The sequence below is a fragment of the Corvus hawaiiensis genome, chromosome 21 (genome assembly GCF_020740725.1).
Source record: "Corvus hawaiiensis isolate bCorHaw1 chromosome 21, bCorHaw1.pri.cur, whole genome shotgun sequence".
NCBI classification, from domain to species: domain Eukaryota; kingdom Metazoa; phylum Chordata; class Aves; order Passeriformes; family Corvidae; genus Corvus; species Corvus hawaiiensis.
The window spans coordinates 8,026,899-8,041,088 of NC_063233.1; the positions used below are offsets into that span (position 1 = coordinate 8,026,899).

At 46.2% G+C, this 14,190-nt stretch overlaps 1 protein-coding gene across 2 annotated transcripts in view; it reads right to left on the reverse strand.

Moving 5' to 3' along the window:
• PAPPA (pappalysin 1) overlaps positions 1 to 14,190 on the reverse strand; it is a 178,406-nt gene that overhangs the window by 62,651 nt on the left and 101,565 nt on the right. For both annotated transcript variants that reach the window (XM_048325816.1, XM_048325817.1), the window contains exon 10: positions 10,243 to 10,439. In XM_048325816.1, the coding sequence (XP_048181773.1) occupies positions 10,243 to 10,439 (197 nt within the window). The remainder of the gene's footprint in view (positions 1 to 10,242; positions 10,440 to 14,190) is intronic.

Below are 14,190 nucleotides of genomic sequence, written 5' to 3' on the forward strand. Positions count from 1 at the left end.
AGACATTTTCAAGCCGCAGCACAAGCTCCTGTCTACAACTTCCACATTACTGCTCACAGAAGTGTGAAGGCATTATAGACTGATAAGTGCTTTAGCAGACTGTATATCCATCCACTGGAGAGCGAGGTTAAACAAATACAGGAGCCAGAACATTATTGTTGGCTGAGCACTCGGTTCCCGAGCTGCCCGTCTCTAACATGAACCAGCCAGGTCCACTGCAGCACAGCTTTGTGCAGCTGTGGGCCAAGGCTGGCTGTGGGGTGCTGCAGCAAAGCAAAACAATCCCATCCCATCAGCTTTCATCACCAAGGAGCAGAGCAAAAGCAATTTTTTTTGTTTTTCCTTTAACTGGAGCATTTCACTCAGGAGCAGCTGGCACCAGAAAATCTAACTGTCAAAGGCAGAAAGTGTGCCACACTTTAGGAGGATCTTAAATATATTTTAGTTATTATATTCATGATTCTGGCTCACTAGATTCATTGCACTTTTGCAACTCCTGTAAGGCAAAGCAGGGTTGGTACAATCCACTTGGTAACGTCCCCTCGGTAACATCCCCTCCTTCCTGCCCAGAGCTGGTCCCATACCTTTGTTTGGATGAAGAAAACACACAGCTAGGTAGAGAAAACCCAAAATTAACAACAACAAATCCCTTAAAAACTTGAGTTCTCCATCAGGATAACACACTGGCTGAGGTGGACAGAGATGCTTAGAAGCACACGGGCTATGTTACTGATAAAAAAAGAGATACATAAGAAAAAAAATTAAGCCACGACTCTCAAGCAGGAAAAAAAATGCAGTTGCTTTTGTTTCCTGTACAGTAGAAGCAAACCCTAAGTATTGCCATCCCTGCACCACCCTGAGTGCTCATGGGGCACAGGAGCCACTTCCCAGAATGCGAAACAAGGCAGGTGCCACCCTGAGCCCTGCAGACCCCTGGCTAAGCTTCGCCTGCGGCTGAGGCAAGCAGCCGTGCAGTGGTTAATGTCAGCCCCGACCACATGATCACACTCAGAAAAGGTCAAAAGAGTGATTCTTCATTTAAAAACATCTGTGTGTTTAAAGAACAAAACTTTCTCATGTGCAGAAAACCAGGGGTTTCCAGTACTTTTATTTCCAGAGTTAAAGCCATGCTTTTCAGCTTTGTTTAGGGTTATGGCCCATGTAAACACGCTGTGTAAACTGCACGCAACACTCAGCACACAGCCCTTCCACAGGCGAGGATAACTGGGGGTGCAAATCTCTCTCTCCCTGGCTCCTCTTCCCTCTCCAGGCTGCTCAGCTTCCCCCACTGTGCTCCCAGTGAGCCAGCCAGACACCCTGTTGTTGTCCTTCCCTATATGAAGACATACGCATGCCTCTAATCCTAAGGGTGTAAGTCTGCTCTGGGCTGTCAACAGGCCTTAATTGGATACATCCAGGGAGATGATACATTGGGAAGAGGCCCTGAATTTAATAGGAAAAGAGAAGGCTGCAGAGAGGCTCCAGGGGAATGCGGAGGGGGGCTTGGAGGAGCTGCCCTGTGCACCAGGGAGCAGTCACACCTCAGCTAGCAAAACCTTTCAGTCCCCATCCAACTATCAGCCCTACATCAAGGGGTATTAATCAAGATTAAACCCTCTGGTTTGTTTTTCAACACCTGAAGACATGACTTGCAGTATGCAAATCAAAAGGTTCCCCCTTGCTTCGCTGGGCTTTTCCCAGCGAAACTGCAGAATAATGAAACCACCATGCTGCAAACAAATTCCTCTAAATGAGCTGGACCATCCAGGGAGAGCCCACAGAGCAGCACCAGCTGCTGCCTCCAGCCCCTGCACATCTCCGCCCAAGTAAAGGCTTGTCTGGGGAAGCCTGTCACTCCCCTCTAAACTTGGAACAACCCTGGTTGCTCCAATAAACCTCAAACTCCAACAAATTAAGCCAAAATACTTGAAGCAGTTAGTCCTTGATGTCCCAGGCTAGTAGGGGAGTTCAGAGGAACTCCCAGCTGCTCCCAGAAGTTACTGGAGGAATTTAAGTGTTGTGTGAAAGACGAAGCTCACAGCTCCTTCAGCCTCACTGCCTTCCAGGAGCAGGCACTGGGAGGATGGGGGAGCAAAGCGAATGGAGGAACACCCAGGTGCCAAGGCCAGCCTTTCTCAGCAGGAACAACCTCTGGGAACGAGGTAAATTTCCACAGAGTGAGGCTTTCCCTCTGCAGCTCACAGTGTGCACTTAGTGCCAGGCACAGGGACAGAGCAGCTCTGCTGGAAGGACAAATGTTTCAAAGGGATTTGGATGGAGAAAGGTGGGAAGAAGGTCATCTCTACCCTGTGCTTCACCTGCCCCTCTCTGAAGAGTGACTTGTCTTCTCTGAGCATGATGACACAAGGGTTAATTACCAAAGAAATGGAAAAATGACATCCACTGCCAGAAGTGCTAAGTGGAAGGATTTTTACCCAGTGACTAAAATGGCTAAGCAGAACTTGATGTTCTCCTGAGCTGAGGGCTTCTCCCAGAGAGGAGGTACATGTGGGGACAGATAATAGCACTGATCCTGCAAATAACCATTTCCTGGCACTTGTGAGAGCTTGGAGCCAGACCCTGAGACCATGGTGGAAACCCAGTCCCCAGGAGACTCCTGCTGATAGCACGGGGAGCTGGGCCACTTACCAGATGTGAATTTGAATTACCAGTGTGAATCATGTCTCCTTATCAGATTCCCCACTGAAATGACCTCAGAGGAAAGAGCGGTCCTGCAGCTTTGCAGGCAGCACTTCCAAAAGTGAGCACAGATGTGGGGTTCCTCCACAGTTGCAGCTCCAGCTAAGGCAGCACAGTTCAGGGGAGACTTGGAGCAGCTCAACAGTGTATCCAAATGGTCCCCAGTTCGTTGTTTGTTTTTCTCCTCATATTATTATTATTATTATTATTACTATTACTATTACTATTATTACTGTTATTACTATTATTATTATTATTACTACTAAAGATGATTCTTATTTTCAGGTGGGGACAGAGGGATTGACTCAAGATGCCTTCAGGACAGTACTGGGTAAACACCATCCTCCAAATTATGCCTTTTAGAGACATCTTAAGAGGAACACCCTGAAATTCATTGGCATTCAAAATACGAGGTGTCTTATGACAATGTGGGCTAAAATGCCTACGGTACTCCAAACAAGTGGTGCAGACGATCCTTCATTTACAAGAAAAAAAATAAATTCTTTGCTCCTGGCATGAGAAAGTTTACTTTCAGCTTAAAGAAATGACCGTGTGGTTTTGGGGATGGCATTCCGTTCTGCTGGAGAGCAGCACCCTGCCTGCCTGTACATCCGAGGCTTTGTAGCTCCATTACAATCCTGGAGAGCTCTGTTTACATATTTGACATGTTTCCTTGTGCAGAACATGAAACCAAATTACAGAGTAAAATCCATTATGGCTTTGCTCTTGTACCCTTTTCCATCCCCTTCTCCCATGGCTTGGTTTAGATCTATCTGGCCATTTTTAACTGCGCCGGGTCGCCTGGCAGTGCTTCAGGCAGGTTTATTTGCTGTTGCACAGGGAAATCATGGAAAAGCTGGTGAAGCCACATGCCAGGGAGCGGGGAGAAGAAGGCCGGGGCGGGGGTGGGATAAGAAATGCCGAGAACCCTTCACGCATGAACAAAGCAGACGTGTCGATGCATTTATGCAAAATCGTTCTGCTCTGAATGGAGAGGGACCCAAGACAAACAACCCGGATGGGATGCAGGGGAGCTATCCCACGCTCACGGCTGGACATGCTCTGCATCCCAAGGCTTGTGAGCAGCAGCAGCAGACGGGGAGAGTGGCAGGTTGAGGGGCAAGGGCCGAGGAGGGGGGTCTCCTTTCAGAGGAGTGCATGTTAATGAGCAGTGCCGCTGTCGGGGGGTCCGGCTGCCCAGCTCGCCGATGCCAGGGGGGTCCAAGCTGCTCTCTATTGACGCCTCTAATCTGGGTGGGTGGCTGGGTGTACAGCAGATATGATCGTAAAATGGTAATTTACTTCCTAAAGAAGCACATAATCCGTATTACTGCCCAAGACAATATTCCTTTCTTGCCTTTCTTCTTGCTTCTAGAAACAACAAATGGCATGGAACTCTGCTCTCGTTTCATTAGTGGTAAATGTCTCCTAGTTCTAGGAAGATGGGACCAATTTCCGGCACCTGAAGATTTTTGGTTTGACCTTCATCTCTGAAAAAGTCAGATTGAACCTCTCTGAGAGTACGGTTGGCTGCTTTGCTCTCTGCATCATTCTTTGTTTCTTTTATCTATTTTCTCTACAGTACACAAAGGGAACACAGTGTACCAGCCCCTGGTACTCACTGTTCTGTTTCCCTTAGATGACTTGCATATGTGCTCTTGAAAAATTATACTAAAAACCAAGGGGGGGAGGGGAGTGGAAAGAAAAAAAAAAAATATCCCTTGAGTGTTTGGCAAAATTGCTTGGAATCTCCTCTGACATCTCATTGTGTTCTCTCTGTCCTCCCCTTACACAAATCAGCCAGAGGCTATGACATCAGCTATGGGGTCTGAGCTTTACTCCAGCCAGGAGCAGAGGAGCACTGGAAGCCATGGGGATGGAGGGGTGGGAGGGAGGGGATCCCTGTCTGTCCTGGCAGGGAGCAGGCAGCCAGGTGAGGGGCAGCATCCTCAAACCAGCCCTGACCTGACTTTAAGGGTAATGCTCTTCCTCAGCCATCTCTCTGCAACTGAAACCTTCTGCTAGCCAGCCTACCTAGAAATCCCATTTCTCATTTTATTTAGCTCCCCAGAGTGCTGAGATCATTCCTGAGTCATGGCACTGGTGGCAGATGACACATCTTTGTAGCATCCCTCACCTCGGACCCTTCGCATGGACCACCTCTTCCAGTGAGGCAGAGCAGCAAAGCAAATGTGCAGCTAAGGCCCAGTGGAGTTCTTTTGGCAGAAAGGTTGCAGAATCCAGCTTTCCCAGAAAGACAGGTGGGAAGCAATGTTTCCAGCCATTAAAGCAAGGAGATGATGGGACAGTTTTCCAGTCCTTTTGTGCTGGGAATGAACAGCCAAACTGTGCTCAAGATGGATTAATTCACAAACAGGATGATGTGAGGGGGCTGACAGAGCTAAAATGCAGATTTAATGACCTCAAACCCCTCCAGGGCTCTGCTCCCAGGCAGCAACTCTCAGCAGGCCCTGAACAGTTTTCTTTTTATCCAAGATAGGAACATTTCCCTTTCAAGATATCCTGAACTTCCTAGTCCTTGGGAGGTTTAGGCTCAGTAATGCCCAGTGCCGGCAATGTCTCTGAAGGATTTTGAGGTCTAATCCTCAAACAGTAGCTTTACCTTTCCATGCTCCCATTTCCACCTCTATTAAATGGAACAGAGACCAAGCAATGTGGCCGTGATAAGGCTTAATTAACCACTGTGCACTGGAAAAAAGAATACGAAAAATATCATCACTTAATCCAAGGAAGGAGCTTTCCAGACTGAATTTGCCTGACAGTCAGGGCCAGGCTCGTGACGCAACTCTCCAGCCTCAGGCAAAAGACCAAATTGGCTGGTCTGTAGTTTCCAGGGGAAATGAACACAAAATTTTGGACCCCTGGAACTAACTTTAGACTTGGAGACTCTGTAACCTAAGCTGAAGCCCTTTGGTGGATCAGCCAGTACTGGAAATGAGCTCAGCCATGTTCAGCAAACCTACATTCCTCCTGTGACAGCCTGTGCACAGTGTCCAGTTCATCTTTTTCCAGAACTGGTCTCTGATCACTCATGGTTCCTCCATTAATGGTTTTTCTTAGTGGGATTCTGCCCTCATCCTCCAGAGCTTAGTGGTTCAAAGTCTGGCTCGGCTATAAATAACAAAGACATTTGCAAAGCAAATCATCTTATTAAAAATGGGGATTTTTTATCCCTCCAACCACAACAAAACTCTTACCATTGAAGAGCAACAGGACTTGGCTGTGAATTGGGAAGTTCAAAAAGGGCCACTTGCAGAGCCGACAGACAGACACCCTCCCTCTTCTCAGCAAGATCACCCCAAAGGAAAGGAATGGCTTCTCCATTAAAAGTTGCAGGTTTCCTCTCTTTCCACTCCTGTTCAAGATTACTCTATTTTCTGGCTGTGCTGGATCTTTGGGGAATTATCTTCAGCATTATATTTATTAGACAGAATAAAACTGCATGGCAGAGAACTTCATCATCTTTCTCTTCAATTTTCTTACAGTATTTTCTTACCACTCTTGGAGCCCTTGCTCTACCATGTTATTTCTTTTAGTATTCAGGATATTTTTGTGCTCCTATCTTCTCCTTTTGTGGGCTATTCCAGACATGCTGCAATTCTAGACATCTTTGCTGCTGGTGGAAGGTTTGCTGCAGCAAGTCTGGATGAGTGCAATTGTGGGAACTGTAATAGGGGCAGGAGGGGGTCTCTGCTTGTGGGAAAGATGTAATAAGAATCCCCTTCCACAACTTCTTACTCCATAGAATCCCCTGTGGGGTACCCAGAGGAGAACAGGGTGTGTTCTTTAGTCTGGGAATGAAAACGAATCCCAGGATCTGTCTGTGCCCAGCAGCCTTGGGAAAGAGTCCCTGTTCTGTTAACTGTGCCTGAGCTGTGTGGCTTTTCCATAAAGTGGAAAACCAAGCTCAAACAATGGCATAGGGACAAAAAAACTTACTTTTTTATATATATATATAAATAAAAATATATATATAAAAATTATTTATATATGTTTACTTGGTCTAAACAACTTCTGCACAGCTAGGAGGAAATGCAACAAAAGACAGTTCCTGGGGGACTGTCCTTCTAAATTACCAACCCACACCAACAGCCAAGTCTTGAGCACAGATTGCTGTGACAGGAGGAGCAAGGTCAGGAAACAGCCACCTGAAGACCCATTAGTCCCATCCTATAATCCTCTATTGTAAAGGCCCAAGGGGAAACTGCAGGTGAATCAGTTCTCCAAAAGCAGGAGTGCCACCAGCAAGAGGAAAGGAGAAATGGCACTGCCAGTGTCCTGTGCTCAGCCTGCACTCACCTGCCTCTGCTCTGCTCACTGCAGCTGGAGCATCCCTGCTGGAATAGGTCTGTCAGAGGCTTCCTCCAGAGGCACATCTGTACAGACACCTTAGCAAAATACCCAAATCCGCCTTGCTCAGTACAACTTACTCCAGCAAGAGAGACTAACAGGAGCTAATGCACTCACCCAGCATAAACTGTGGCAAAACAAAACTGGTGTGCAAGGAGAGGCTGTTTGCAAACTCGCAGCAGAAGCATGAGGAAAAAAAAAACAGCTCGAGAGTGAGCAAAGCCCTTATTGCTGAATTCCTCCTGCAGCTGACAACAGGTACTGAGCAGCATCTGCTTCCAGGTCTGTGGAGAACACCAGATTAGAAATCAAACTGCAAAACTACCCTGCACTGGTGTTTGCCTTTCTGTGCTGGTGCAGTGTTGCTGACTGGCCCTCTTTGGCTCTGAATATGATGCTGTCAGTACTGAGAATATTTCTTAATCAGCATTGAAGGGTGGCTGCCAGGAAAGTAGAAGTGGCTGTTTCTCCGTCTTGCTTCTGCAGAAAGGGTGATTGTTTAAAGGGGGGGCTGTTTGACCTTTCCGTTTTTCAAATCTATATCTCTTTGCCAAGACTGTGTCATTCTTTGTAAGCATTTTATTGTTCAAAACAAATCTTATACTGCGAAGTTTCTTTTTTATCTCCCTTACTATGTCGCCATTCGGAAACCTCACACTAACAAGTGATGTAAGAGCCATCTCAAACTAATAACTAAGTGTGGGTATCTAAGGAGAAGCCAGCTGCAGACATGGGCAATGTCTTCAGTGAACTGAGAAAAGAGGTCACAGAAACAGCCCTACAACAAGAAGAAAGTGCTCTCCAGCCTGTGCTTATCAACAATCCCCCGGCAGAAAACAAGGCACGTGGGCAGATATTGCTGAGAGATACCAGAACGACCAACCAACCTGGGATGCAAACTCCTCAGAAAAAGCCTTGACAGAACTATGACAGTCATGCAGAGAACCTGGTGTTGAGATATCTAAGGATGAGAAACATTTGAAGTCAGGACATGCTTAAAATGTTTTAGAGCGCCTTGAGAACGCTGGGGCAATGATGAGAGACGGGGATGGCTGACAAATAGGCAGCTTATGTATTCTGTATATTGCTGGGCACTGCACTCAAACATATCCTTCATGGCATTCCTGATGGGAGGCCAACACAAATACCACTCTGATTAATCAGGAAGCTACCCAGCAACAACATGAAAAGTTTGCACAAGACCAACAAGCACACAACCTACTGTGAAAGGTATCTGGGTGAGGAAAGGTGCTCTTTTCATCAATACAGAAAACCCCTAAGGCTCAGTGCTTGTGCAGATAATGAAGCCAAACATGTTTACACACAGTGATCATTACATGCAGTGATTACAGGAGTTCTTAGGTTAATTTTCATCTCCACAAGCTAACAGACTGATGACCTGCTGCCCCACCTCACCTCTCCAGAGTGACAAGTCAGGTGCTTTCCCAAGCCAACTGTCTTGTTCCTGGGGGAAACAAAGACTTTCCCGAAATCTATGTGATTAAAAAGGTCAATGAACCCCGTGCACTCAAACTGGTGTAATAGGACCAGCTGAGCTAAAGCAAAAATTCTTTTTGCTGGAAGTAAATAGCACACTGTTATCTCCCCAGGGGCCAGGCAATAACAGGAGGCATGTTCCCATTCACTCTGCCAGTGTGTGATATGCTACTGCTCTGCCTATAAATACAACAGCTTTTTTTGCCCCTTTTTTTTTTTAACAAAGCTGTGACAACTTCATCTCATCTGGGTACAACAAACACGCCTGAGTTGTGGCTACACAGCAGGGCTTTCTGTTGTGTGTATGCGTGGTGGTGGTTTTTCCACCACAGGACCATATGTTACCTACTGTGTGGTGTGGCTGAGTTCCTACCAGTGCTTCAGAGAAAATCAGGGCAGCTCTCTGAGCAGCTGCAGGGGGACAGAATGCCTGGGGACATGCCCAAAAAGCAGCACCTGAACTGGAGACACTGGCCTTTGGTCTGCACAGGGAGCTTGAATGGGAAACAAGTTGTGAAGGCACAAGCAAGGGTCCAGAGGAAAGTTCCTTTTACAGTGTGAAATAATAAATGAGACCATGACAAAAAGTCAATACTGGGCTCGGAATTCTGTCTTGATACTCTGCCAGCTAACCACGCTTTGTGCATTTAGAACTGACCTGGTCATTAATTTGTTACAGACTTGTGCAATGTGAGCAAGGCCAAGTCTCTTGCATAAAGATGTTTTCTCTTGCAAGCCAACTGGAAATGCTTAACATTTACTATTCACAGAGAGATCTGCTTGTCATATCTGTGACACGGCACTCCTCTCTGCACTGCCCACTCAAGACACCTCCTGGATAATTAGATTCTTAGAAAAACTTCTCTGCATCCAACCAGAAGTCAGCCAAAGTTGATTAGTGTGATAAGTACTCTAGTAAGGGACAACAGTGGGGGCTGAAGGAGGAATATACAAAATAGCTCTTATAGATGAAGATCCTTTCCCTTTAAAAATCATCAACAAGCAATGTGGGCTTTCCCAAATCAGGTTGCATCTGAACTGCTGCATCTGCATCCTGTACAGCTCTGTTTTTCAGGCATTTATCTAATGTTTTTTTGAACTCATTTGAATCTAATTCTCTCAAAGAGACAAAAGGTAAAGTTATGGTAACTGGAGCTATTTATGTTACAAAGGAGACATGGGAGAAGGGGGTTAAAGCTAATGAATGGCTTTGGGAATGGACAGGACCTTTCTCAGAATAGAACAATAGGGTGCTTTTATGGAACTGGGAGGCAGAAAACACAAAACTATTAAAAAAGAAAGAACACTCTTTTGTATTATTCGGCATTAGCCTTCAGAACTCATTGCCACAAGCTCGTCCCCTGTGCTTGCTGTGAAGAGCCCGTCTATCTTCTAGGTGATGATGGCTGGGAGAGGTGACTCCTGCACAGCTCATTGAATCAATCCAGCCACAACTTCAGCCAGTTCGAGTTGGGTGACTGGGACTGAATTTCAACTCATCACTACTAATCAGGCTCAGAAAGAGAGAAACTGCTGCCAGGGGCCTTCCTTGGTGAAGCAACAAGTGAATAGGCAGGGGTAACAGCAGCCCTGAACGCTGACCATTGACCTCCACCTGAGAACACTGCTCCTTGCTGGACTTCCAGGAGAGAAGAAGGAACATGCTGTCCTCACCTGGGTTGCTGCTGGCTGACCGATGACCACCCACCCTGGGCACTGCTGGTCACTGTGGTGTGAGACAGAGACGTTGGAAGCCCACTGATCCAGGAAGCCTTTGGGAGTGTAAACACCACAGTCTTTGATGCTGGTCATTTGCTCGAATTCCTCACAGACTCCATCACCGTCGTGGAAATAGCACCTGCTGGGTTCATCTGCCGGGGGAAACAGAGAAGAGAAATCACACTTGTCTGCAGGGTGGTTCCTATGACCTGATACCATCAGTGGTCCTGTATCTGCTGTGTCAGGTCATGGGGAGGCGGAAGCATTGGTCACTTCTGGGTCATACCAAGGTGATTTAAATAAAGCCAAGCAACAATAACCAACTTTTGTATTGGGCAATTCCCTGAAGATATTTCCTAATGATAGGGGGTTTCTGCTTATTTTCATCTATCTCCTTTTAAAAGGAGAAGAAAGCAGCAATAGAAAATACATAGAGAGGCAAATGTGGGTGTTGGCATAATTCCACCAGCTGGGATGGAAAAACGCCAGCGGAGGATTTGGTCTAAAATGTTTCCCTTTTTGTTTTTAAAAGATATCTGCAAATCAACAACAACAGCAGCAACTGTGGCTGTAGAGATGGTGAAAACTGCCAAGTTCACAGTTGTAATGACCAAAGGGCCAAACAGATCTGTTTATCCAAGGCAGCTACAGTACACACAGTGTGAGGGTGAGTTTGCCACATACACACACGGCTTCAACCAACATGACTCAGATTTGACCTGAAAGGATCAAAAGCAGCAGGAGACTTTATTATCCTTGCCCATTTATTCTGTGGCTTCTCTAATGAGACTGCCAACAAAGATGCCAAATTTTTGAGGTTGTTTCTGTAACACTGGCCCATTAAAAACTGAACTGAGATCCATCTACTCTTTTCAAACAGACTGCATAGCAATAATGACTTTCAGTCATTAGAGTACTCTGTGAAATGGAAACCTTTGACCTGTTGGTATCCTATTTTGTATTGTATTATCATTGCCAGTCCCCAGAGGTATCCAGTTCTGACAGCCTGTTGTATTTTTGTCTGGCAAATAAGCCTGTTGAAAAAACGGTAGGAAATTAGCCAGAGCTGCTAGCTGGACTGATGGAAAGGATCCCTAAGGAGAGTCCTGTCGGTAGCATTGGACTATAGCGAGCTAGGTGTCAGAAAATCCAGCGGCTGCTCAATTTTGAGCTACTTCCAAACTACTAAATCCCCTGTTTATTTTTCCTCCTGGTTTACACAGTGAAATACCATCATGAGCCAGAAAAAATCGGTTTATTACTATTCAATTATTTAATGACTTTCACTCCTTTTCCTCCTGTGTAATATTCCAGGTCTTTAAGAGAGGGTGGCTTTGAAAGAATGGAGAAGTCTATCAGGGAAAAATGTCATTATGGTTTGATTTCATCACAACCTCTGTGGATAACTTGTGTACATGGATAAGCGTAGGGAACTGTGTATTTGTCAGGCCAGTGCTCCAAGCTGGTGAAAAGGAGCACAAGTCTGGAAGTGTTTCAGCCGTATGAGTGCAGCCCTGAATGAATATTCCCAGGGCGGCCAAACTTCTTGCCCTTGCATGTCACATCTTAAAATCTTCATTTGTCTGGGAGCCACCAAACATATACCCCACCCCTGAAAGAGCTCCGAGGAGGGCTTGGGAGAGCGTTTCCCAGACAAGAGATGACAATGGCTCCTGGGGTGTCCGGGTGATGTGCTGATGGGCCCTAAAGCAGCCCAGCAGTGCTACCCCCATGGGGCTCATTCATCCCTGGGAGAGCCATGCCCTGCGTCTGGCCAGCTCAAGGAATGGGTAGAATGAGAATGTCACTGTGATGGCCATGGAGACAAACTCTTGGTTGCCTCACCTTACCCTTCTGCATCTCTTGTTCTGCTCCTCTCCCCTATCAAGGCATAGGCGAGGTCTCAGGACAGGAGGATAAAACTAAGTGGCTTACCCACTATGTCCCAGTTTGAGTGAGAGCCCCAACAGAATCTCTGAGAAATATTCAGCCCCAGAAAGACTGTGGTCAGCAATCAAAAATCCTCAAAAACAAATGCCAAACAGATGAAAATATGCATTTTGGGGAAAAAAGAGCTTCTTTGTCATTTTATGAAAAGAAGCTTATTTCTGTAAAAAGGGAGAAAGAAAGAAAGGAAAATACCTATCATATCAAAAAGACCTGACCTTCAGCCTATAAACATATGCACAGTCAGATATGCACGTACAGTGAAACATCACCACCCTGCTGCACACCCACACCGACAGAAACACTGACACACAAACGCACGGGCGCTCCCTTTACACATCCCCGACTCAGCCACCCCCCCATGCAAACACATACCCACAAACTCACAGCCTAATTTTAGGCACATGCATTTAGACAGTGTTTCCCGGCCTTCCCAAAGCACTGACTTCTTTTCACGACAGGCACTGAAGTAAGCACAACATTTATAGAGCAACATACTCCTGCACTGGCTCCAAATGTTCCCTCCTAATGAGATGATAAACGTAATGGGCTTCTGATAAGATCATGTGTTTGGGATAAAAGAATACTCAAGGCCTACTCCAGCCTGATGACTTAATTCATACTCACGGAGGGGAAAGCAGCCTTTGAAAAGCTGTGATCCAGGACAGTGTGTGATCCTAACAGAGGCTAATTTGTTCCTGATTATGCTTAAGACCCCAATAAATCTGTCTGATCAGAGTCTGCAAAACCCGAGGGAGGAACTGAAAGGAGAGCCTGAGATGTCTGAATTAGATGGGGGCTGCCTAAATGATTAACCAAGTCCTGCTGAACAGCACTGTCATGAGCCCTGGAGCTGTGCCGGCCCTGGAGAGCCACGCATCCCACGTCCATGGGACACTGTGCACAGAAGCTGAGAGATGAGGTACCCACTCGCCTTTGTGTGCTTTGAAAATGGTGAGGGAAAGTGGCTTTACAACCCTGGTTACTTTCAAGGAAGATCTGTCGGTCTCACTACTGACTCATCACACAGTGTGAAGTGCTGTGCCTTGAGGGGAGTGCTGGTAAGAAGAGGGGAAGACCTTTCCTGCCTGAGAGCTTCCCAGTTCTGGGTGATGGCAAAGAGGGGAATGTCATTAAATCCTTCCCAGACACTGATGAGGGCACCAACCTTCAACAGCCAAATGTGCTGCATCACTGGGTGGGCTGCCAAAAAACTAGCAGAGGTTCTTCCTTAAGGTGTGGAGCACCAGCTCTACTCCGGATTCTTCCAGTGGTCTTGGATGATTGGTAGGTTACATGTTGAGCTTTACATTTTCATGTGCAAAGCAAAGAACAACCAGATTGTTTCTTCCTAAAACTGCCGTCACAAAATTAAAACGAACAGGCTTTTTCCCTTTCTTCAGTGGTGGGAACAGAGCTCAGTTATATTCATAGAGTCCTACAGGCTCAGAGCCAGAGAGGACAGTGTCAGGAGTGGTGTATTTCTAGGAATAAGTAGCTAATGGTTTTATTCCTATAACAATGCAAAATGCTTTTTCTGTTCTCTTCTTAACTACTGTGACATTAAATGCATCCGTGGCCTTGGCAACATGAGCTAATTTTTGTCTCCACAGAGGTCTAGAGGCTCCCAAGACCTGGTGATGGTCACAGCAATGAACTGGTCATGCATGACCTGCACCACAGACTGCGTTCATCAATGCCGTGGACTTCTCACTTGAAAGATAAACCTGATTTGAAGGAGGTACGGAGGAAGGGAACATACAGGATATCTGATTTGTTCTCAAGGAAAAAATTACTTCGAAAAATTAAAAAGCAGTTGCCTGGAAATCCAGCTTAAATCTAGAACAGTAAAATGTCTGCAGGAGTAGCACCTGGCAGCAGAAGAGAGCATCTCTGGGGGATTGACAACAGATGCTGGAGGATGCTGAGCTGGACACAGGGAACACATTTTCATTC